The following is a 24,368-nucleotide window of genomic DNA, read 5'->3' as shown; positions in this document are numbered from 1 at the left end:
CAATAGAAATATTAATGACTTTGGCTCTAAGCCCTGAAATATACGTAGCCATGCTCTTCTAGTTTTTCACAAGAATTTCCACAAAATGAAAAAATAAAGAGAAAACTCGCAGAAAGGGGTGTATCTTGAAGCCAAATTAAAGTAGTGGCAATCAAACTCCATCTTGTCAGTTGTAACAGGATGCTGTGCTGGCATGTACATAATAAAACATATTTTCTCTAGTCACTAATAATAGTTTAATCAAAAATACATTGGATAATGGCAGTACATCGAGAACAGGATGTATTCAACATCCCCCTCCCATTCCTTCCACATTTCATGAATTATGGATCTGTAGACTATGATTCAGAGGTGCATATCTGTTTTCAGATCCACTCATAATCAGGTTTATTATATAGTTCCTCTGCAAACCGTTTCTCACACATGCAAACTGTTTCTCACACATATAAACAGCTGCAATTCACTTTATTTATTAGAATGTATAAATGCTTAATATTTTACAAATTTCTAAGGGATATACAATATCAAAAACAAACAATAACATTAAACAAAATGCAAACTAAAACCAATAAACACCAATGTGAAAGTATATAAAAGCAAATTAAAACAAAAATTCAGGGCAACTTTTACCTGGAAGGGATTGTCTAAAAGATTCATAGGGTCCAGATTTTAAGCTTCCCCCTTCCCATGTACTACAATCTTATAGGGCTGCTCTGCTTTAGATTTCTTCATTATGTAAAACCAGATGGGTTTCTGCTAAAAACAGGGCCTTCACTGTGGTGGCAACCACATGCCAGAACACCCCCTCAAGAGATCTGCCAGGCTCATTTTAATAAAAGATTTTAGGGCAGCTATAAGCACTGTGTAACGACTGTGGTTGTGTCTTGTTTGTGCCACTGCTTGTATTACGGATTTTGAATTGTATGCCACCTAGAGGTCTCTTGAATCAAACTGGCATGATACAATAAAATTATACCAGGATGGAAATGACTTAAGGGATGAGATGCTCAAGAGGAAACTATAAACCCTGACACACTGTTGCTTTTGTGAATGTAAATCTTCATTGGATCATGACCACAAACTACACGGTTTCACAAATGCTGCAAATGCTCCTGATAAACCTTCCAAAGCGGTGGAGCTCTAATAAAACGCTCATGGTTCAATTGCTCAAGGGGCAACAAGAACTGCCTAGTTTGGGTGAACAGTGTACAGTACATTCATTTGTACTAGTTTCACAGCAAAAGCGAGTAGGCACATTCCAACAAAACTTAACCTTACTTATGAGTAAGCCTCACTAAACACAGTAATGCCCGATAGTAAATTTACAGAAGATTGCATCGCACCACTGTCTTATGCATGGGAAAGCGCCACTGAATACTGGTAAAGATTTAGTTGTGAATCCTGTTCAAACCAATGGGACTTTAGCTTCGCCCTACCAACAATAATAATGGAATACAATTCTTCCTAGGCTTGTCTTGTCCCGATGCCTGCATAATAATATGTATGTGAATAGATCCCATCCTTCATTGTGGTTCAGTCCGATCTTGTCAACAGCATCTGCTCACCTGAAAATCCGATGAATAAATCAGTTGTTCCCCAGCAACATGAGCTAGTCTTAGTGTTTCTAAATTGATTCTAGCAGCTCCAAAATGCTTCATGCAACGATCTGCATAATACAAATGTCTTCTTTCCAAACTTCCAGTACAAACAGGCACTATGAATGAATGAATCTTTATTTGTATCAGCCATCGGCCATAGCAATAAAACAACAATACGATATACAAAGAATAGAAATAAAAAGTCAATTATATAAAATACATTTTAGGGTTTTGAATCAAAAGTCAAATAGTGGGTCTTATTCTGATTGCCCCAGCTAAAATCCCTGCAACCTTTGCTGTCAAATAGGCACTATGTTTGCATGCTGCAGCAACATCACCAAGACTTGCAGTTGCATAAAATGCATGCCTAGTATACGGGGGGGGGGGGGGAATCAGCATGCCTTGAAAATTTCTCACAGAAGCAAGCAAGTATATATTTCTTTTTTCACAGTGAATCAATCTATAACTTTATGAACGCTCTTAATACATTGTGACTTCTAGCTATTGGTCCACTGTTAGATTTTAATTCTTCAATGGAAGGCATATTGATGAAGTTCGTGAATTAAAACATGCAAAATAATATTACTTATTTTACTCCCACCCCAAGGGCATTTGAAAATAAGTACTTAATAACTAATGTATATCATTTTTTTAACTAAGGGAAGCCAGAGTAGTGCAGATGATCACTTTGGAAACAAACATGATTTTCAGCACATCTACCAAAAAGCTGAAAAGTGCTGAATTGTGATTTGTCCAGCTTCCCCCACCCCCAGGAAAATACTTGTAAGTTTTCAGCCCTGCCCTGGTTCCTACATAAGTGTTTAGAAGTTTAGAGTCCTATTTTAATGTCTTGAATGTTTTGAAAACAATCTAACTACACAACACCCACTTCTGTAAAATGAGAACCTGACCAACAACAGTGCACTGTCAAAGTAAATTGATACAACCTTCTAGCAGTTGACTGGAAACCCAAGTGCTCGAAGAAGCTCTTCTTCACATACCAACCTGCCTGGAACTTACTCTGATGGGTCTTACTCCTACATAAATGTAATTAAGATGGCAGTCTTGATGTTTTAAATAGATGAATAAAAATAAAACGTTACATTTTAGGGATTTCAACTGATTGTTTCCATATGCTTGGTTTTGCCATGGAGAGCTTGAGGTGTCGTTCAAAGCAATTGACTGGCAAATTTCACAAAGCATAATGTGATTGTAGATTACAACTCTGGTTATAGTCCTGGTGTAGCAGAGCTACTGCTTCCTAAATCCTGCTACTTTGCTGTGGCCAGGGCAGAAGCTGGAGCAGCAACTTTTAATGAGAAGGAATTTGGTAGTCAGTGGGTAATTGCAGACTCCAGAGCTAGGGTAATTCAGGGCTCTTTGAGGGAATGTGTTAGTGAAGGGGATTAGGATCCTTGGATTCGCCTGGCATACCCCAGTTTTGCTTCACACACCAAGTGGAATACTGCCAACAGGGCATCTATTCTATGTCTCCAGATTTCTGGAGGTATATCAGGAGTCGTCTAGCAGGCTAAGACTACTCCAATGGCCTTCCCTAGAAGAGAAGTCCTTAATGTCACTTTCAACAGCCCCTCAGGCCAGCTCTGGCAGGCTTTTGGATGGCTCTCTTAGATGACTTTAAAATGGGATTAAAATTGTGGAGGAACCCACCTACCAAGTTACACCATGGTGCAGAAGGTGTGTAAGTCCCACTCCTGAATTACACAAATCTGTCCTAAAGTTAGGTAGCTAATGTTGGTTTCTGTTTTAAATGACCATTAGTGCCTTTCCCCTGAATGGAACACATTGTTTGAAGGGTTTGATGATTAAGTATTCCAAATTTGCAGAATCCTTTTCTCTTCTAGCCAGGAGGTTTTAAAAAGTCGATTTAACGACAGATTGCCTTTGATTGCGAAGCAGAGTGCCTCATCTCTGAAGGATGCCAGCATTCCTCTTTAACTATTTGTTTACGTATTACAGAGTGTGGAGAAATATCCATGGAATTGTCAACAACTACCCTCCTCCCCCCAGCCCCTTGCAATTTTCATCTTCCCATCTGGCAAGGGGGCAGGAAAAATATTCTTTCTGCAGATGAGCATCCCTGTTCCTGAGTTCTAGGGAGGCTTGTGTTTTAAGGCTGAGAAAAGAACCACCTTAAAATAACCATCATAGAAATGTAGAGTAGGAAAGGACCATGAAGTCCAACCCCCTGCAATGCATCTTTTGCCTGAGAGTAAGTCTCATGTGCTACCGACCGAGCTGTCTATAGCATTTCAGTGCATTTTGCTTGTTTCTGGCACACAGATCAAGGCAGACGGGCTGCCTCGTCCGATTAGACGCCGCAGGTCGGTAAATTGTCGGATAAATGTGAATATTTTTATCACGTGTGGAAATGGTGAGGCAGCCGCGCCGGTGGATTACTCGTCTGTTGCCCACCAATCAGATTTTGGATGGGGATGTGAATGGCGGTGACTTGAGGGATGAGGAGGGGCTTGCATCACACATGCTGACACCTCCATGACAGAAAGAGGGACAAGCGGCCCGTCCGGCCAAGCCTCAGTGGCGAGACGCAGACAGATTCTGCAGTTGCCGCTTTCGGACTCTAGGGGTCACTTTGCCGTTCCGAGCAGCGCCGCCTCAGCCTGACATGCCCCTGTCTGCCTTTCCCACGTGACTGTCTCTCCTGAAAGGGGGAGGCGGGGAGGAGGAGGAGGAGGGGAAAAGGAAGGAAGGAAGTGGAGGAAAAAACTTCACCGGAAACTACAATTCCCAGAAGCCACCGCTTCACCTTCCCTCCAGCCCCGGACACCGACCCCTCCCCGCAGTGGCCCCCACCCCACGCACGCACGCGCCGAGCCGCCAAAACGGCCGTCGCCCCCACGTGACGCCCCGCCGGCCAATCGCTTTCGAACCTGATTTGTTATCCGCCTCCCCCTTCTTACCTCTCCCCTCCCCTCCGCGCTTGTACGATCAGAGCGATCTAAGATGGCGACGGTGGAACCGGTGAGTGTCCTCGTTCCCGCTTCCTCCCTCTCCGACCCAGCGCCTTCCTTCTCGGCTTCCGGAGGGGCCGGGGAAAGGCCTGGCGGGGGCAGAAGGCGACCGTGGCGGAGGGAGACTATCCTAGCGGAGGGGTAAAAAAAAGAGGGAAGGAAGGGAAGGGGCGGCGGCGGCGGCCTGGCAATGTGTGTGTGTCTGTGTGACGCGCGCGCGTGTACGGCGAGCCGAAGGTGCCGGCGCGTGCGATGAGGTGACTCGAGGGGAGTAGTCGAGCGGGGTCGGAGGGCGGGGGCGAGGAGGGGCGCGTGGCGGGGGGGGGGTCTAGGCGGGTTCCGAGCGCGAGCCGGATTGTGCCGTCACAGCTTGGGCGGGGGCGTTGAGGGGCGGCAGGGGAGGGGTCGCGTGAGGCGGGGGAGAGAGGAGACCCGAGAGGGCCCGTGTGAGGGGAGGGAGGCGGGCGAGAGCGTGCCCTACGGGTGGGGGCGAGGACCTAACTTCTTCGTTTTTGGCGTGGTCGGGGGCGTCGCGTGCCGGCTCAGAGGCTCCCGCCGCTTTCTCCCTTCGGCCGCCCCGCTCAAAAACCTCCCTATTTCTCCTTCCCTCGTCAATTCTTGCCCTGCTAGGCGCCACACGGCGCCGTGGCACCTCCCCCATCCCCACGTTTCCCTCAGCGGCCTATTCCTCTCTTAGGCTGGGGCTGAGGCCGGCTTGCCTAGTGGTCGCCGCCTTCTCTTTTCACACCCCGAGAGCGTTTCATGCCGCCCCAGTCCTTGAGGTAGAAGACGCCACCTTTTTTCGGGGGGTCCCGGGCCTAGTATGCGCACGCCGGCCGCTCTCGCCTTCCTTCTTTCACACCAGTATTTCGCAAGGGAAACGTGGCCATGGGGCGCTCCTTAAGATCGGCCAGGAAGAACAAGCTTTCAGATTCCCCGGACCTCCCCTAAAGCCCTTGGGAATCTGTTGCTTGCGAACGGAAGACTGGCCCAAAGTTGAGCTTCTTCCATACAAATCACCCCCACACCTTGGTGTCTGCTTTCTTTTTCTTTCTCCCTACCCGACACCCTAGCTTTACACATTTGTCGTGACCAAAAGATCGCTTAAATCGTTAATTTCAAAACAAATTTCTTTGCTTGTCAGTGCCACCTATCCCAATGTGGGTGGAGTGGTAACGTTCAAAAGCAGGATTTGGGGGGGGGGTGAGGTGGAGGACTATGACAGCTCATTTAGCAACATTTGTGCTGGGGGAAACTCAGGCTATGAGCCAAGTAGCCCTGTAAATTGGTTCTGACACTGTATATAGGCAGCAGGAGCAAGTTAAACTTGTGTCTTAGAATAGCAACCTTTTACTGAAGGACTGAGTCTTGCCTGGCTGTAGCATGAATTCAGTATGCCCCTCTGCAGTTGCCTTTAGGAAAATGTATTCTATTGCTAACCTAATTTTCAAGAGTAGGCATAGTTTTAAAATGTATTATTTTTCTTAGTCCATACGCATTAATACAAGCTGCTTCCTAAGCATCAAAGAAACAGAATAACTATGGAGTGATCCATAATTACAATAATCTTAAGTACCCAAATTCATACTCTTAAGTACCCAATCACTTGAAAGCTCATTTTCTGATATTTCCCAGTTTTAACAAGTTCCTCATTTTTGTCACTTTCATCATCGTCCAAAGCACAACTGTATGTGGGGCATTTGAAGGGGGCTTGTTTTAAAGTACTATATTTTGCAAGGTATTCATCACCATGATTGAAAACCTTTCTGGACCATGTAGTATTGGAAGGGTAAGTATTCAGTCTTTAGTTTTGTATCTGTAAGGTTTTATGCACCAGCATTAATTTTGTTGCTAGTTGCCACAGTTGGATATGAGTAACTTGGATTCCTAGCTGAAGAGATTATGACTATATGATGTGGATTGTTCAAAGGCATTCTTAAGGAAGAGTGTGATGGGCAGATTAAAGCATGTAATTACAACAAAGAATGCAGGTGATAAATAAGTGTTTCATCAGTACCTGTGCTGGCAGTGTCAAATTGCTATTTTCTGTTTACTAATTTTAATTGACATAGTTTTGAAGACCATTGTCAGCAGACAGATACTTGGATTATCTGGCAATGACACAAATAATTTTAAATTTATATTGTCATAATTGGCTTTATTTTTTAAACCATCTTCAGTTTCTAGAAGTAGCTTCCTTTCAGGTTCAGAATCTTGATTTGTTGAGGAGTGGTAACTAGTAATAAGACCACATTTCTTGGGACTGCCCAGAGTTCTTGACTCACTGGACTGGATTCTTACTTAAGATAGGCTGAAATCAATGGGACCTAAATTATTTATGAGTAAGTTTGCACATTGATTTCAGTGGGAACAAAGATCAAATAACCTAATATTGATCCAGTCCGTTGTGTCTCCTGTTTCTGTGTGGTCTCAAATTTACTAAGGTCCGAACATGTAGCTGTGTATAGTCTTAAGTTTAGTAAACAGCTTTCAGCATCATATTGTCATGTCTTGCAAATTAAGATAGAAAATGGCATAACAGAACCCAATAATTACTTAATCCTGCCATATTTTCATATGCTGGGGCAGTTTAGTGGTTAAGAAAGGCAGTGTGAAATGTTGGACTTGGATCTTGGAGACCAGAGTTTGAATCTCCACTCAGTCATGAATCTCACAGGGTGACCTTGGGCCAGTCACATTCTCTCAACTTAAGATACCTCATTGGGTTCTTGGGAGGATAAAATGAGGAGATGGAGAACTCTGTACTCCATCTTGATCTGCTTGGAAGAAAGGTGGGATATAAAAAGAATAAATAAAAACAAAGAAATAAATGTTACAAAGCTTTTAAAAATCTAGCAGAGCGGCAGTGGCACCACTGAAATTGTGAATTTAATTTACAATTGACTCTCAACTTAGGCATGTTCACCTTATGCAATTACGACTTTACATGGTTGATGGCTGTCTAGTTGAAATTGCACAAATTAATAAAAGACAGAGTTTAAAAGCTCTTTTTGTGCAGGGTTTTTCTAACACGGAAAGAGGTTTTACGCTCTACTCCTTGCTTACTGGACTCTGGGAGGCTCTTGCGACATCTTCCCAAAGTTTGTGAGAGAGCCTCTTAGAGCCCAGTAACCAAGGCGGAAAGGGGGGGGGTGTAAGACCTGTTAGGCGCCAACTCTGGAATGTAAGACTGCTTGTACAGGGGCAGTTTCAGCGGGGTGTTTCGACTAAACAATTTTTTTGTGTATACAGTATATGCCATCTGTGGAATGGAACCCCCTGTGCAATATACAAATGGAGTATGTGCTACATTATGACCAGATAGGGCTATCTGTTATTGAAGAGGTACACTGGTATCAGTGTTCAAGATCTTGTCGCCCTTTGGATCTAGACAAATTCCTTGAGAGTTAGGATGAAGCCTAATTGCAATGGAACCGACTGTGATGTTCACTGAGAAATAGTAATTATAGTTTGCTTTAAAAAAACAAAACAAATGTAATTGTCTTTTACAATTTTAATGTTTTATTTTTTATAAACCACTTGGGTGTTCTATTATAATTGCTTGGTGTATAGATTTTGTTAAGTAAATTGATGTTGCATTGTGGAGTGACATTTCCACACATTTCCACACATCCATAGAGATCCTGAGCCAAGGCCAACCCACCCATGGGGCAAGGTAACCTGCCTCAGCTGGCAGGATCCACAGGGGCAGCAAATCCCTATGTAGATCTTCACTCATTCTTCCTTCTCTGGCATGGAAAGGGGCCCCATTTTGTGGTTCTCCTCAGGTTCAAAATGTCTTGGGCTGGCCCTGATTTTGATAATCTGCTTTTATGTACCTACAACTGTGTGAGAAGAATACCCTTGTCCTCCACATGAAGAAGGTATTCTAACTCTAATGGTACAGTGTCCACATTTGCAAAATCATGGTCAAATTCATTATTATTAGGAGTTGGAAGTATATTTGGATGTGCTTATCCTGCAAAAAGGAAAACCTATGCAACATAGTTTTATCAGAATAGTAAACATGCAACAAGTCAACTTTGTACTTTGTTTATATAGGAAACCACTCCTAACCCTCAGACTTCAGAAGAAGAGAAACCCGAGACACCAGCAAGTCAGGAGGTAGTCAGTCCTGAACCATACGTTAAGCATCCATTACAAAACAGGTGAGACATGTTTCCTTTGAATGATATAATAGAATATTATAACTTACAGATATGAATTACATTTAAAACATTGTTTGCAAATTCCTGTGAAAACTTGTTTTACTGCAATTTTTGACTAAAGGATGAAAATAAAAATCTAACCTTTATGATGGACTAAACAAGTATAAAGTGGATGTATTTCAAGAAATTGTAAAAGGGGAGCCTTCTACCTTTACAACCGTGCAAACAAGATTGTAAAGCAGCTGGGATCTGGCTTGTAGTGCACACAAGGGACCTAACCTCAGCAGCATGGCTTGAATTTGGTGATAATTTGTGTGCCGAATGCAAAGGAATAATCAGGAGCATGGCTTACATTTGGTGCAGTTGGGAGTCGACTGACTGCTGACCTACAATAACACTCCCCTTGGAAGATGCAACATCACCTGTACCACACATGATCTCATATGGCGTACGGTGAGCATGGCTGGGGAAGAATGGCCCTGTGGTTCAAATTAGGAGTTCTGCGGGCAGGAGGTTCCAGACCCCTGGTGTAGAGCTTTGAACAGCAGTATTGCTGCATGATAAATAGCTCTTGTTTCAAACAGGACGAAAGAGGGGCAGCCCTGGAGAGGACACTTCAGTACTGTTAAAGCAGCAAAAAGAACACTGGAAAACCAGTTATGAGTTTCTAGTCTATGCAGCCACAGCAGGTGCTGTGATTTTCCAGGGGTTTGACTTCATCCCAGAAGCACATTCCATTGTCTCTTAAGACAGATGGATGCCCACAACATTTCATAAAATCCTAGAATTGTAGAGTTGGGAGGGACCTCAAGAGTCATCTAGTCCAACCTCCTGTGATGCAGAAATCTCAAGTAAAGCATCCATGACTGGTGGCCATCGAGCTTAAGAACCTCCAAGAGAGTCCCAAGGGAGTCTGTTCCACTGTCAAAGAGCTGTTACAGTCAGAAAATTATTCATGATATTTAGTTAGAATCTCCTTTCTCATAACTTTAATTGCAATACCTCAGCATTGCAGGTAACACTTCTACCTTCCTAGAAAGCTTTCAAAGGTTCTAGGCTGCTCTCGCACATGTTTCATTTGAACCAAGTTAGAATCTGCTTTAACCTTTTCTGAAGTAATCTTTTCAACTTTTAAAATATGGGCTGCGTTCTGAGGACTGCCTTTGTTTTGTTTAAGAAGACTTTTATATTGCTTATAGACCAACTAAGTTTGTTCTGGTATAAGCTTTCGAGTGCATGCACACTACTTCAGATACCAGAACAAACTTAATTGGTCTATAAGATACTACTGGATAATTTATTTTTTGACTGCATCAGACCAACACGGCTACCTACCTGAATCTTTTATACTGCTAAACCATCATAAACAAAATATTTATTAATAATACTGATAATAAAACTTTTGAAAGTTATATTTCACTTCATTTAACTGTGAATGATTAAGGGAATAGTCTTTTAATTATTGATGTCCATTCGACCTACTCAGTGCCTTAGGTGAGAACGCAGTTTTCATAAGAGCCTGGCTGGATGAGACCAAGAGTTGGTTGCCAGCAGGGCGAGTCAGATACTTGTAGGAAGTCCAGATACAGAGCATATAGACCACAATCCGATCCCATTGTTTACCCCTTAGCAAATACTATATTGTCTCTTAAGTATTACAATATGTGGGTTTACAACTAATATAATGTGGCACTGAGAGGGTTGTAACATAGATATCAGAATATGATGTGTTCATAGCTTAAAACACATACGAATGTGTAATGAAATCTGTGCTTTTAGAATTTAATGGCTTCAGTTTACAGATTTTCTTGTTTCAGGAGATAAACTGCTAGGAGCAAGAGACTCTACCTTTTTTTTAGTCCATTGTTAATCCTGCTTTACGATTTTTTCCTTTCCTCTTGCTGAAAGACATGCATTGCTGCAGTTTCCTGACACTTTTAAGATGAGATACAGCTGGTAAAAGATACGATGGTGCTGGTGTGGTGTTAGGTTCTCATTACCAAAATAGGTTGCTTCCCCCAAATTTCTCTAATCAAATCCCCTTGTCCCAGGTCAGTGTGACCCTGTAAAAACATTGTTCTTGGTTATTCTAATTTGGATAGCTCAGATATTTCTGAATGTATTGAAGCTCTGTTGCATTTTCAATAGTAGTTTAAAATAGCACACCCCAAATAGCTCTAGTGAAATAAGAATATTGATATTGCAGTCCTTGAGTGGTTGACTGAGTAGAATGTATAACTTCACAGAACAATACTCAGCAACTCTTCAAGTCTGTTGATTCTATGTGCTTTCTGAAGTTTTGCCTAGAGCAGTATCCCCATCCAAAGAAGTACATATATAGCAGCTGCACTGTGCACAAAGCACTTCTTCTTAAAGCTAAAGTGGTATTGATCAGTCAGTTAGTGAGAAGCAGCAGCAATGGTGGACTGAATCCAGTCTTGATGCACCTGATCACCAGGAGTTTACATTTTTAGACACTATACATGCAGCCCTGACTTTAGGATCAGAGAGGGTAACTTGCACAAGGTAAAGGTAAAGGGACCCCTGACCATTAGGTCCCGTTGTGGCCGACTCTGGGGTTGCGGCACTCATCTCGCTTTATTGGCCGAGGGAGCCGGCGTTTGTCCGCAGACAGCTTCTGGGTCATGTGGCCAGCATGACTAAGCCGATTCTGGCGAACCAGAGCAGCGCACGGAAACGCCATTTACCTTCCCACCGGAGCGGTACCTATTTATCTACTTGCACTTTGACATGCTTTCGAACTGCTAGGTTGGCAGGAACTTGCACAAGCAACCTCTAGTTGTACAGATACAGAAGCTTACTGCTCCCCATGGAATGCCACTAACTAGGTTGAGGTATATAAATTGTTCAGAAAGCATGCTTCAGATTATATGCTTTACTCCAGAATATGTTTTCAGAAGGAGATTGGATTTTGGAAATAACAGTATTTATAATCTCACCCCCCCCCCCTTTTCTTTCTTAGGTAAGCATTCATTATATCTAAATATAAATATTGGCCTTCCATCAAATTCTTTCTCCGTCAGCTTTGCGATCTAGAGCCTCAGTACCTTGCCCAGTTCAGTGGGATCTGAAAATTAAACCTGTGGGCATTCTTGCTATCTATAATTTTCTTTCCTAAATTTCTTCTATGCTGTATGATTTTTAAGTCCTTACTATTCTTAGTCGTAATAGGACACTGGATAATAAAACATAGTAGCCTAACAAGAAATCAATATTTTTTCAGGTGGGCGCTCTGGTTCTTTAAAAATGACAAAAGTAAAACCTGGCAAGCAAATCTTCGTCTGATCTCAAAGTTTGATACTGTTGAAGATTTTTGGGCGTAAGTGAAGCTTCTTAGATGCCGGTCTCATTCATTCTTGAAGTATTTCTTTATAGTAATGTGTAGCTTTTTAAATCAGCCTGTACACTAGCTCAGAACCTCTGTGGGAAGGTTTATACTGCATTTTTCAAAACTCAATTAAACATGAAATTTGAATTTCCCCCTTTCTGTTCATTATGCAGGATGACATAAGGAAAAAGAGGGAACCTAGTAAGTTGAATGAAAGGGATCTGGCAAATACCTTGATTTTTTAAAATTGACAGATGAAGCACAATTCAGGAAAATCTCTGCAGGCACAGACTAAAAATCCTTCAGAGTTTTTTAGTAGAAAAAGTAGCTGATTATGAAACTAATTAACACCAACGTAGGAGAACTTTAAACAGTCAGCTTCAGTACCTATCAAGTATTGGGGACTCCTATGAGCTATGCTTATTAAGTCAGGATGACTAACCTGTGACACACCAGATGTTGCTGGACTACAACTCCTTTCATCCCTGACAATTGACCATGGGGCTGATAGGAGTTGAGTCCAATGGGAACCACAGGTTAGCAACCCTTGTCTAAACATTTCAGGTAATAAAAATGTAGAAGCAATTGTCTTACATTGTCAGCGTTCCTTATCTTATACACATGTGACTGGATTTAATTTTTAATTATCCCCCCCCCCAATGCCGTGAAATTAATTGTTGAGAATAAGTTTATATTCCTAATGAAAGCACCCTAAAATTTAAGATGCTAGCCTGATTTATCGTGGTGAAATCTGCACTGCTTGTGATAGTTCACTTTCTTAATTGTGTTTTGCTTTTTCCAAATAGGTTATATAACCATATCCAGCTCTCTAGTAACTTAATGCCCGGTTGCGACTACTCACTGTTTAAGGTATGCAGAGTAAACTTAAGTATTAGCTTGTTAATTATTATTAATAATGTTACTAGTTTTGGGTCCCCTGTCTTAAAATGTCTTAAGACTGTATGTAAACCACACTACTCCACCTCCACAGAGTCTAGTATTTCCTTGTTGCACATTCATAGCTTGACACTTGATTTCTATAATGTGTTCAGGCACACACTAGTGTGTGTGTGTGGTGTGAATTGCTGGTCTTAAATGTCTCTGGGCTGCCTTGCCACACACTGCCTCTTTCCATACTACTGTCTATAAATGAAATCCTTTTTCTAGTTAGTCCTGAAACTTCTCTGGCAGTAGGAAAGTCTTTCCATACATTGGTTGTATCCAACAAAGTCTTTCCACTAGTGCAAAAGCAAGAGGCCTTTCCCCACCCCAGTCTACTGCAGTTAACTGGGGAAAGCCTCAGAACAGAGGGGTCCTGTTAGGCAGTTGGAATTTATTGCACCAACAGGATAACATAGTTGGGTACAACCCTTTGCATTGCAGGTGGTATTAAGACAGATGAGTTTAAAATCTTAATGCCATGAGAATAGCTGGGCTCAAATGCTGCATTAAAATGGAGTGATATTGCATTGTGCATCATCTAGATTTATTGTTTTCTGCTGAAATTGCACTTTTTAGGATGGTATTGAGCCCATGTGGGAAGATGAGAAGAATAAACGAGGAGGACGGTGGCTAATTACACTAAACAAACAGCAGCGACGAAGTGACCTTGATCGCTTCTGGCTAGAGACAGTGAGTTTTTTGTGCTGCTTAATTTTGAGAGATGAACTGTTCCAAAATTCCTGAAGGGAGGAGGCATGTTGAAGAACCCATCAGTTGCCACTTCTTTCTACCTCTGAGTGGTGGTGTAACAACTTGTACAGACGCTGTGTCTGTCATGCTTAGATCACTAGTTGTTCAAGTTGCTCAATGGGTTCCCTAGGCATTGAATCCAGGTTCATTAACATGGTCCACCCCAAGTATTTGTGAAGCTTATGGGATCTCTGGGAGGCGGGGAGTTGTGGGGAGGTGGTAGTGCTAATTCTGATTTGGTGAAGGGGAATAGATAGGATTTCCCCCTTGCAATCATAAACAAACGCCCCAAAATGGCACTGAAAACTGCAACAGGTAGAATAACTGCAGGACAAAGGGGACAACACATGCTGAATTCTACTGAGTATGTCATAGTACAGTGGTACCTCTGGATGCGAACGGGATCCGTTCCAGAGCCCCGTTCGCATCCTGAACCGAACGCAACCTGTGTCTGCGCAGGTTGCGATTTGCCGCTTCCACGCATGCGCGTGACGTCATTTTGAGTGTCTGTGTGAGCAGCAAAACCCGGAAGTAACGCATTCTGGGTCGCCACGGAGTGCAACCCAAAAACGCTCAACCCGAAGCTACTTCAACCCGAGGTATGACTGTACCTATTTGTAGACCTTTTAGACAACTAAGGAAGTTGCTCATCAGCTGAGTAAAACTGTACCCTGTTGTTTTGAGAGGATTTGTGTTGTCACATGAGGGCTTAACAAAGTGGAAGGAATTTGCAGTTTACTGTAGACTTACGCTTGCATTTTTGTATGTGGATCCCAGCCCTAAATTTGCATTCCCTGGCTCTTGATATCCGAAAAGGAGCCCCTTAACATGAGTGGCTGCTTGCATGTAGCACCCAGTAGCACAGGACTCCTTTTCAGAGGTTGCTAGCCATGTTACACAAAATCAATGGTGGGGCCAACATGCCTCCTGCTTCAACGTGTGCATTCCTTGTTGTTGTTGTTGAGTCGTTCAGTCGTGTCCGACTCTTCGTGACCCCATGGACCAGAGCACGCCAGGCACTCCTGTCTTCCACTACCACCCGCAGTTCTTACGTATGAGTAATCTGTAAATAGGACTTGACACAAATTTGTTTGGTAGTTTTCTGATAAATCACTCAGGTCTCTGACTTGCTTGTGACATGGTTCTGGCCCAGGGTGTCAGAAGGTGCCTCTTGCTGCAGTTACATAGATTATTTTGGCCTCATTTGCCTTGGGCAAATTAACATTGTGTTCAGGGTTTTGGAGAATGCCACATCTTTAGCTCCATGCCCATTTACATTTGGACTTCTTGTTATTTTTGATGCGGTGGACCAGTTTAGATGGCTAGTAGGGACATTTGGTCTGGCTCCTGAGTAATTTGATTTCTTTCTCCATCCAAGGGTCCTTAATTGTAGCTCTGCCCTTTCAGGTTGACAATGTGGTGTTATCTGGAGCTCAGTTTATTGCCAGTGGTTTCTAACATATAACTGAAGATGCTGAGAGTTTGGAACTGATTGCCATCAATACCCTGATACCACCTAGCTCTTAACTGAACAACTACAAAGAACTATCTCAATTCTAAATCTATGGTAGATGAAACAGACTGAACTTGCATCTGGGCAAGAAAGAGTACAGTGGGCCCACCACTTATGCAAGGGTTCAGTTCTTGGGGTCAGTGCCCAAAGGCAAAATTGTACAAAGTTGGGAACGTGTGGAACTGCTCACCCTCTGCCACAAGGCGAAGGGTTGCATATTGGGCCCTGGGAAAGTTGCAGGAGGGCCCTAGAATGCACCCATGACCTGCCCAGTGTGGGAAAGAAATGGAGAGCAGGGAACAACAGGTTTTCCCCACTCACCATATATTTATTTACTTTTCCTCATCTGTGTACGGTTGTGATAAGTAAATTAAGTGGAAGTTGCGGCCCACAGTATTACAAACACTTGGCAACAGGTTGATCTTAGTGGTAATCTCATCAGGTAAAGAGCCTGTGGGTGCACAAATCGGGGATTGCCTGCATTGTTCTTCAGAAAGCCGATGCGTTTGGCTTCTCTGGTTTCCTGTCAAAGACAGCTGAAAATGCTTTCATATTATTGGTTATCTTGGGAGTGTTGAAGAGTTTCTTGTCTTATGTAGTGTTCATTTTCTTCCGTTCATTTGGTTGTCTGTTTCTATTTAGATTGTTTAATGGTCTATTACTCTTTTATAGCTGTTGTGCCTTATTGGAGAGTCCTTTGATGACTACAGCGATGATGTATGTGGAGCAGTTGTTAATGTTAGAGCCAAGGGTGATAAAATAGCAATATGGACTACTGAATGTGAAAACAGGGACGCTGTTACACATATAGGGTAAGTTATGCTGAATAAACTGCAGTATACTGTCTTCCTAAGAATACCCTACATGTAGAGCTGGTTCAGACATCGCTATAAACCAGGCAGAAGGAATTACTGATCTGTGGGTCAAATTAGGAGCCTTACAAGTCCAGCCATGCCGACCCATTGATCACCTGACACCCTATGACAAAGGTGTGGGATTGGTAAAGCTGTGGTGACAAAGTAACAAGAGACTTTGAATATAGTCCCAATTGTTCCTTTGCAGCAAGGCTTGAGCACGGAATACAAGTCCTGCTGATGGCTGGCAGACTCAGGTCCTCTTGACACCATGACAGCAGGTTATTTACAAGTGGTTGGATTTGCCTGACAGTCAAAAACAGCCCACAGAGGGGTGGCCACTTCTTGACCCAGCCCAGTGGACAAAAGTGATTTCCCACCTCTGCTATAAACCATGGCTTATTGTGATAGGAACAATATGTTGCAAGGCTTGAGCACAGACACTTTCCAATTCCTCCAGCATTACTCCAAGGAGAAGATCAAAAGCTTTTACTTCAGTGTTTTTTGTTTTTTAAAGAAAGGTAGCTTGTTTTGTCCAAATCCAACTAACTGGCTAATACTGACGATGGTTTGCAAATTTCAAAGCATGTAATATGAAGTTTGTTTGTTTCCAAAAAAACCATAATTAACCACTGTTAAGAGTATGGATGTAATGCTAAACTGCAGTTAATTGCAAATGGAAGCAAGAGCATCCCATCTCCTCCATGGGCACACTGGAGAAGGAATGGAAATGTATAAGCCCCAAACTTATTGCGGCTCATTCCCATCACAGTAAACCATGACTTATCATGATGCCTACACTGTTCCACTATGTGCAGCCTAATCTTATACATTCTCATAATCTTTACTCAGAAATCTTACTCTGTTCAGTGGAACTTAGTCTCAGGTAAATGTGCATAGATCTGCAGCCTGTTTCCATTGATACCAAGGATAATGAAGGAAATTGAAACAACTCCATCCTCTTGGGAATGTTCAGCTGAAACTGTTACTCTTTCACAAGTATGATGTAATGGTTTGTTTCTGGACAGTTTCACAGTGGGTACTAATTTCAGTTGCAAAAGATTGGAGATTATAGTGTTGCTTAAGCATGAAATATACCCTATGACTTTATATTCTACATATTACAGAATGAGGAGGTTTAATTCAGAGTATATTTAAATTCTATGAAAGTATATTAAATCCATTGAAGCCACATGAACATGGATTTGGAAATACATAGACTTTGGAATGAGTATTTATTGAAAGGAAAACTGTGGTTGCAAGCATCTGCATTTATCGTGCATACAGCATATTGTCCACTATTGGACATACACTTACTTACTTGTAATTGCTGTCATTGAATGGGTTGAATAAATTGGACATACACTTACTTACTTGTAATTGCTGTCATTGAATGGGTTGAATAAATCAAAGGTGTTCTGTAAAGTTAAGACTGGCCACATTTCTCTGAAAATAGAAGTTTTGTGTCAGAGCCAATAAAACTTTGTGCAAATGTTATGAGATAGCTGTGGTCATGTCAGGAATCAAACATTATTTTGGCTGCAAACCTAAGCACCCTTACGTGGTACAAAAGGGACTTCTGAGTAGGCTTGTGAAGCATTGCAATTAGTATTGGAATAGGATTCTATTTTGAGAACTGCACTACAATATGCCTGACTTACAGCTGTGCATGTTCTAGTGAATGAATTAACTTTATCTAAGCCAGCTGGAGGGTCTGGACCCCCTAGGTTACGGGCCTGATTCAATGTGGGTTGCAGCAGTAGCACAGTCACCATGCAAATATGGTAAAAGGTTAAATAATGGGTTCCCAGATGCTTATTTGGGTTAAAACTGAGTCCTGGGTCTGAAAAGCTTGAAGATCCCTGATCTCGACAGCGATCTCAGTCCAGACCTCCAGCCTACAAAATGAGACCAGCTTCCCATTATTCAAAGGATGTAATCGGGGCTTTCTCACCTGTAATTGTTGTGCAGAAGATGAAATTTGGCAGGTGTGCACGTTCACCTTTGTGTGATAAGCTGCACTTGCCAAACTTCCTTCCTTAATGTAGCTGTTAGTGGCGAAAGAGTTTTCTGCCCCCTTGGATCTATTTCTGCCTTTTCCCTTAAATAGCCTAAATGAGATAAATAAAATGATGCTGAAGTCACAGCTGCTACCAACCTTAAGGGGGGTGGGCTGTGAGCTGCCAGTGGGAGACAGATGGTTTTAAGGGACATTCAGCCTGTAATAGCCTTTCTTTCAAAGTAGAGATAAGTCAGAGCTTACTAAAAAAAGTTACGAGATAGTGAGTCCTGGTGATTCATTATGGATATAATGAAGAGCAGTTAGATTTGTCAGATGATAGCATCAGTTATTCGGCAGATAAAGTTGAAATGGAGAATATGTGAAAACAGTATGAATTGACTGCTGAGATGTTTGAGATTTTTATAACAGCCAATTTAGTATTTAAAATAATATAAAGCTCTCTGAATTTTTTGGATTTGAGAGCTTTCATATGTGAAGCTAGCATCTTGTTCTCTTCCGTTGAATACTATTTAAACAGATATTTTATGTTTTTATTTCTCAGGAGAGTGTACAAAGAAAGGTTAGGACTTCCTCCAAAGATAGTGATTGGTTATCAGTCCCATGCTGACACAGCTACTAAGAGCGGCTCCACCACTAAAAATAGGTTTGTTGTTTAAGAAGACACCTTCAGAGTATTTCATAGGAGACTGCGTCAAGCAATCGAGATTTGGGAGCTGAACCAAAGCCTCTATATAAAAGCAGAGTGGACTGCATTTAAATCTGATTTCCATCTAAATGTTGCTAAATTTGTGAAAGTCTCATTTGCTTTTGTCTTGTACTTCTGTGTTTGTTTTTCTCCCCCCATTTTTGGCTGAAGTAACCTTTATCCAATCAAAGAATTTCAGTACATTTGCCCACTGAAACCATAAAGGTCTCCCTAGCCCACTCTGTGATGCTTCTTAGGAAAGTAAATATTATATTAAATATATCCCAAAAACAGTGCCATTTCTACAGGGGAAGAAACTACTACTTTTTCACCTTTGCATTGTATGCAACATGTTTTGCTGGTTTGAAAGAATAGTATGATGCATACATTTTTCTAGCAAATATTTCTTTATACAGCATTGTCTTTGCTGTAATGGATGCTGATGGCTGCTAGATTTAATTTATTGTTTCCCTCTCTGATAACATTAGTGATATTCTAATTTCAGTTCTTGCTCATGTAACATTGGTGAAGGATCTATCTGGGAATATGACAAAAGGTTTAATAAACATTAATTTTGTGCATTCTTTGGTAATTATTTTGTAACATCAAAGCTTTGCTACGAGTTTCATGCATTTCAAGTCAAATCAGTGATATGTTTGTGTGATTTCCTGAACATAATTGTGGATTTTTAAAAATGTAACACCATAATTACATTCCTTACTAGAAATAGTATTCCTGTTTTTTGTATCTTATGCTGTATTTTAACACTTTGTATTCCTTAGGTTATATTTTTGCTTTGGTTTAAGAACAGCTCGAATAGAAACGCAGTCCCATTCATATTAAGACAGTGTACAAAACTGTAAATAAAATGTGTACAGTGAATTGTCTTTTAGACAAGTAGATTCGTCCTTTTATTTCATTATATTGACTTGTTTTGTACTACTACTGATAAGGCGGTCTCTATTGCGGCCTCTGTAGTAGGCGAGGTTGAGCCTTAAGGTAGCATTTAATTCGAGTTGTGCTAGATTTTAATAGATAGTGTTATCTTCAGACAGAACTGCATTGCGGTGACTATATCTTAAATGGATATGTTTGTTTAACTGTTCAGTGAATTACATTGCTGTTTGGGCAGCATGCTCAGAAATGGAATAATCCAATGGAACATAATAGCTGAAAGCTGGCCTGCCACTGCAACAACAGGAAACAGAAAATCTGGAACTAATAAACTGGGTGTCAGAAAATGAGCAAACTGTATTTACTTTGCAGAACTATAACAAAATGGCTTTCTGGCTCTGGAAGTGGTGGCTTAGAGAGTAGAAGTTTGGTACCAGTTACCACACCAAGTTATGTTAACTTTCTCAGTACTGTACCAAAATACAGGCCATGGTAACTAGATGCTACAGCCATTATTGCACCAAGTAGGAGTTCTGAGGAATCCTGGGAGTGTGTTTAGCTGACAAAAATCTGAACATTTTGATATGAAAACTGTCTCTAAAACAGTTCTTCTGTTATGTAGAACTTCAGTTATACTAAGGTTGACATTTGCCACGCTTACGGTAAATGTCGTGGTGGGAGACCTTTTCCAAGATGTGCTGGTTTTGCCTTTTGGTTCTTGCAGGCTATCCAGCATGAACCCAAGTAGCCTTTTGTATAAAAACTGATACTGTATTATTGCAGTTAATACTACCCCCTCCCCTGTAATAAATGGAATCACTCTTGTATTAAAGCATATGTGGTGTGTAATAATGTCTAATGCTATTTGACACAATGAAATGACAGAGTTCCTGGCCAAAGTTTTACTGTTGCCAACTAGAGTGATTGGTCTGGAGGTCTGTAAGGTTTTGTAAAAGTCATGCTTGTCAACAATCATAGGACTGGATCTAACAAGCTTTGGATTTGACTGCAAATTGAAACCATGCTTAAAGCGGGTAGCCCCCCTCTGCGAGTACAATTAATCACGATGCAGGAAATAAGTAGCTAGGATCAGTGATACTTTAAAAGAATCAATAATAAAAAGTCAAGTTATGGAGAGGGGGATTAATTGGATTGAGAAGGTGGTGCAGAGAAGGGGTTAAACTCTCCCCCCCCCCCCTTTGCATGATGCTGTTCTAATTGAAATTGCCCTCCTGAACCTGCTATTTGCCAGGCAGGGGAGTGAGTGACCTTGCAGATACCGTACTAACATGCTTTCCCTTGCAGGACAGAAAACCTGTTTTGAGGGAAGTTAATTAACAAAATGTCATGGGGAGACAGTTTAAAAAACCAACAGCCCTCAAGGCACCATGGTTCAAATTTGCCTCTCCCCCCAGCAAGGGTTGTTAAAATAATAAGAAAAGCTATGCCATGTGTTGGTTGCTGGTCTCATAAGTGATAGAATCCTAATTTACAGGTTTCCCAAATTTGAGTGTAGCTGATTCTTGCAAATCTAACATGAGTCAGAGGAGGGCAAGAACAGCTGTGCAATGAAACTGCATTTGAGTATGTCCTGAAAGGAGAGTGGGAGATACGCAAACAAGATTTTTCAGATGTCTCCGTGTGGGTTGCACAGAAGTACAGCAAGTGGTCTTGCCATACTGGCACTTGGGAAATAAAATACCAGATTTTCATCTGGTTTCAATAAGTTTCGGTAATCAGTACAGTAGTGGCAAGTCCAGATGCTGGTGCTGGTCAGCTTGTGGAGAATGGGTGTGTTGAAAAAAGTTCCTAACCGCCATCGTATTTCTCCTTTTAATTCTACAACATCCTGTAGAGGGCTGGGCAGCCAAAAGGAGCCCTGGTTCTTGTGGCTGGAGACCTGTGTCTGCATATCTCATTTCTCCAAACCCTCTGATTTCTGCCACGTTCATCCAATATCTCCTTTCCCAGCCCCTCTTGTAAAAACATTCTGCATTCAAAATCTAGGAATAAAAGCAACATAAAATGCGAAGTAGTTCACTGAGCACATCCCAGATTCTGCTGAATTACAAAATATATGTCTTGTGATCTGTCAATGCTTTATGCTCTGTTTTAATACTGTCATCTAAGTAATCTGGTTAGCTGTCTTTATTATTGGGGTGTGGGGTGTGAGAGATGTACAAAATTAAAAGACCAGTCCTTGTATAGACAAAGATGAAGGCAAAATTTCTTAGTGGTTCAGTAGGTGTGAATTTGCACGTTTTTACATCTGCAGCAACTGGTGTATTCTTTCGTACTCCTGTTACCTGAACAGAATATTTGAGATCTTAAGTAATTAATAGTGATTTTAATATTATTTTATTTTTTTAAAAGTACTCTACCAATTATCTAGCTGTTGTGATTCCAAGTAAAATTGTTACAATGAACCAAATCACTTCCCACAAGTTTTGAAGCAAGGTGGCCCATAAACATCAATAGGAGCTGTGGGGCAAGCAAGACATTGGGCATCTTCCTAGTCTCCTAAAGGGAGAGACGGCATGTAGATTTGAGTTCAGCGGTGGTGATACAGCATGATTATGTTGGATTGACATACGCATGTCAAAACCTCACTGTTTTGCCTGGAGAGAATGCAACCTACTGTACAAAGAGAAGTACAGTGGTGCCCCGCAAGACGAATGCCTCGCAAGACGGAAAACCCGCAAGACAAAAGGGATTTCCGTTTTCAGAGGTGCTTCGCAGGACGAATTTCTCTATGGGCTTGCTTCGCAAGACGAAAATGTCTTGCGATTCTTGCAATTTTTTTCCGCTCCCCAACCCCTTTTTCTAAAGCGCTAAGCTGCTAATAGCCTTTTAGCAGCTAATCCACTAATCCCTTAAGCCTTTAATAGCCGTTAATAGCCCTTAAACTGCTAATAGCGCTAATCCGCTAATGGGCTTGCTTCGCAAGACGAAAAAACCGCAAGACGAAGAGACTCGCGGAACGGATTCTTTTCGTCTTGCGAGGCACCACTGTATATATTCCATCTATTGCTCCAACCACTTTTGCCTCTGCCCCTCACCTGTGACTGAAAAAGCTTTCCCAACCCTATTGCATGCTTCCTCGTAACAAAGATATTGCCTGGTACTTCTCCTTGATCTGCCAGCACTATAGCAAAGCCTAATCCCTGCTCAATTTCGTAGGAAGAAGGGAATACCCAGCATAGTCTTGGCAGAATATCTAGGGCGATAACCTTCTAGAACAGGCAATCCCTGAGGAGCTCAGGACTGCAGCCATTTAGAGAATTCTCAGACAGGTGTCTGAAGTATTAGGAAATAATGAGAAAGCAAATAACTGCTGTTTGTTCCTAGCAGTCTCTTGGGAGAGATGCCATAGCTAAGGTAGAGAGAGGCTAGTAAACATCTAATAAAACAAGATGGCAATTAAGAAAAATGCTGGCTCCACAGCATTGTACTGGTGCTTTTATTACTGGTGCTAAAACAAAAGCTCCGTAATTTGCAGCCGCATTTCAGCAGTCGCTACAATAAGTGTAATATTTGGCTTAGGAAGCTGCAAGAAGGTATAAAATGTTTTAAAACATCCTGAACCTTCAGTACATAAAAATATTTCTTTAAATGGTGCTTCTTTTAAGGGCCCTGCCAGAAAGGGGGGCTTAGAATCCTAACAAATGGTGGGCTTGCATATAATCCATCAGCTGTGTTAAATGTTAGGCTAGCTGTAGATATTTAGTAGAATGCGATTTTCAAAAAGCAAAGAAATTGAAGCAGAAATCCCTTCCCCCGCTTTTAATGTAGAAGGGAAAAAATGGTTTAGGGAAACTTAATACCAGCCTTCTGAAATGTCACAACACTTACCACCCAAGAGAAAAATACATAAAGAGAGCAGCAGGGATCATGCGAGTTGACCTTGGAAACATTATAAATCCCAGGATTCTTAATTACACAGTAATTTTGTCCCAGGGGTGTCATCTTCCTCGTGCCCAAATGCTCCCAAGGAGTTTCTCAGACGTGTGTGGCAAATATTTTAACTCGGGAGGAAAAATACTGGTGTCAGTTTAGTGCAGTGTGGGAAACAGTACAAGGGTTATGTGTGGTTGGTAAAGCTGCCTGCCCCCCCCCCTTGCACACACACACACAGGAAACCAAAACTGGCTGGACCAAAACTGGAGAAGATAATTTTCAATGTGAGAGACTTCATCTCCTTTCAGAGACTGGGAGAATGTTGTGCAGGCAGCGAGAGAGCTGTAACCTCTTGCCTCTTAAGCACCACAAACCTGGCTAAGGAGCATGTGTTTGCTTTTGGAAGCGACGCCAAGGGCTGCAACAAACGCAACGCCGGAGATCTGTCGTCAGGTCTCCCAGTCTGCTTTTTCAGTTCAAAGCAGGTATGAGATGCAGCAGTGGTGCTGGGGTGGAGGATTGGCTTCACATTGTCCCTTCCATCCCATTTTCCAGATCTCATCACCACTCCCTGATGCAGCTGCTAACCATGCAGCTGGTTTGGGGGGGGGCAGTGTAAAGAGAAAAAGCAAAGAGAAAAGTCTGTACTTATATTTATTTTTTATTATTATTTTTCTGCGGCAGATGGCAGGGAATTGGAT

The 24,368-nt window shown here is 41.8% G+C and overlaps 1 protein-coding gene and 2 long non-coding RNA genes across 6 annotated transcripts; 1 reads left to right on the top strand and 2 right to left on the bottom strand.

The window, feature by feature from the left end:
* Positions 1-1,371: 1,371 nt before the first annotated feature.
* On the bottom strand, positions 1,372-4,674 carry LOC310657760. The gene is made up of 2 exons (XR_014501905.1): positions 4,541-4,674; positions 1,372-1,714 (listed from the first exon to the last, which is right to left on the bottom strand). It is a non-coding gene; the product is annotated as an uncharacterized lncRNA (long non-coding RNA).
* Positions 4,103-20,602, top strand: EIF4E (eukaryotic translation initiation factor 4E). Of its 4 annotated transcripts, none has more exons than XM_083398805.1 (7): positions 4,103-4,601; positions 8,654-8,760; positions 12,005-12,100; positions 12,916-12,979; positions 13,628-13,741; positions 15,987-16,126; positions 18,733-20,602. In XM_083398805.1, exons 1-7 carry the CDS (start codon positions 4,584-4,586, stop codon positions 18,845-18,847), a joined length of 654 nt encoding a protein of 217 aa, XP_083254931.1. In that variant the 5' UTR covers positions 4,103-4,583; the 3' UTR covers positions 18,848-20,602. The 4 variants fall into 4 exon arrangements, with proteins under 4 accessions (XP_083254931.1, XP_083254933.1, XP_083254930.1 ...); XM_083398804.1 differs by lacking the exon at positions 4,103-4,601 and adding an exon at positions 5,006-6,380; XM_083398807.1 differs by lacking the exon at positions 12,005-12,100 and having other exon boundaries at positions 4,336-4,601.
* LOC310657809 lies at positions 19,029-24,368 on the bottom strand. The gene is made up of 2 exons (XR_014501957.1): positions 24,042-24,368; positions 19,029-22,076 (listed from the first exon to the last, which is right to left on the bottom strand). It is a non-coding gene; the product is annotated as an uncharacterized lncRNA (long non-coding RNA).

Source organism: Podarcis tiliguerta, assembly GCF_965153285.1.
Source record: "Podarcis tiliguerta genome assembly, chromosome: 9".
Taxonomy (NCBI): domain Eukaryota; kingdom Metazoa; phylum Chordata; class Lepidosauria; order Squamata; family Lacertidae; genus Podarcis; species Podarcis tiliguerta.
Note: the sequence above shows the minus strand (reverse complement) of the source record. Positions and strands in the feature narration are given on the sequence as shown.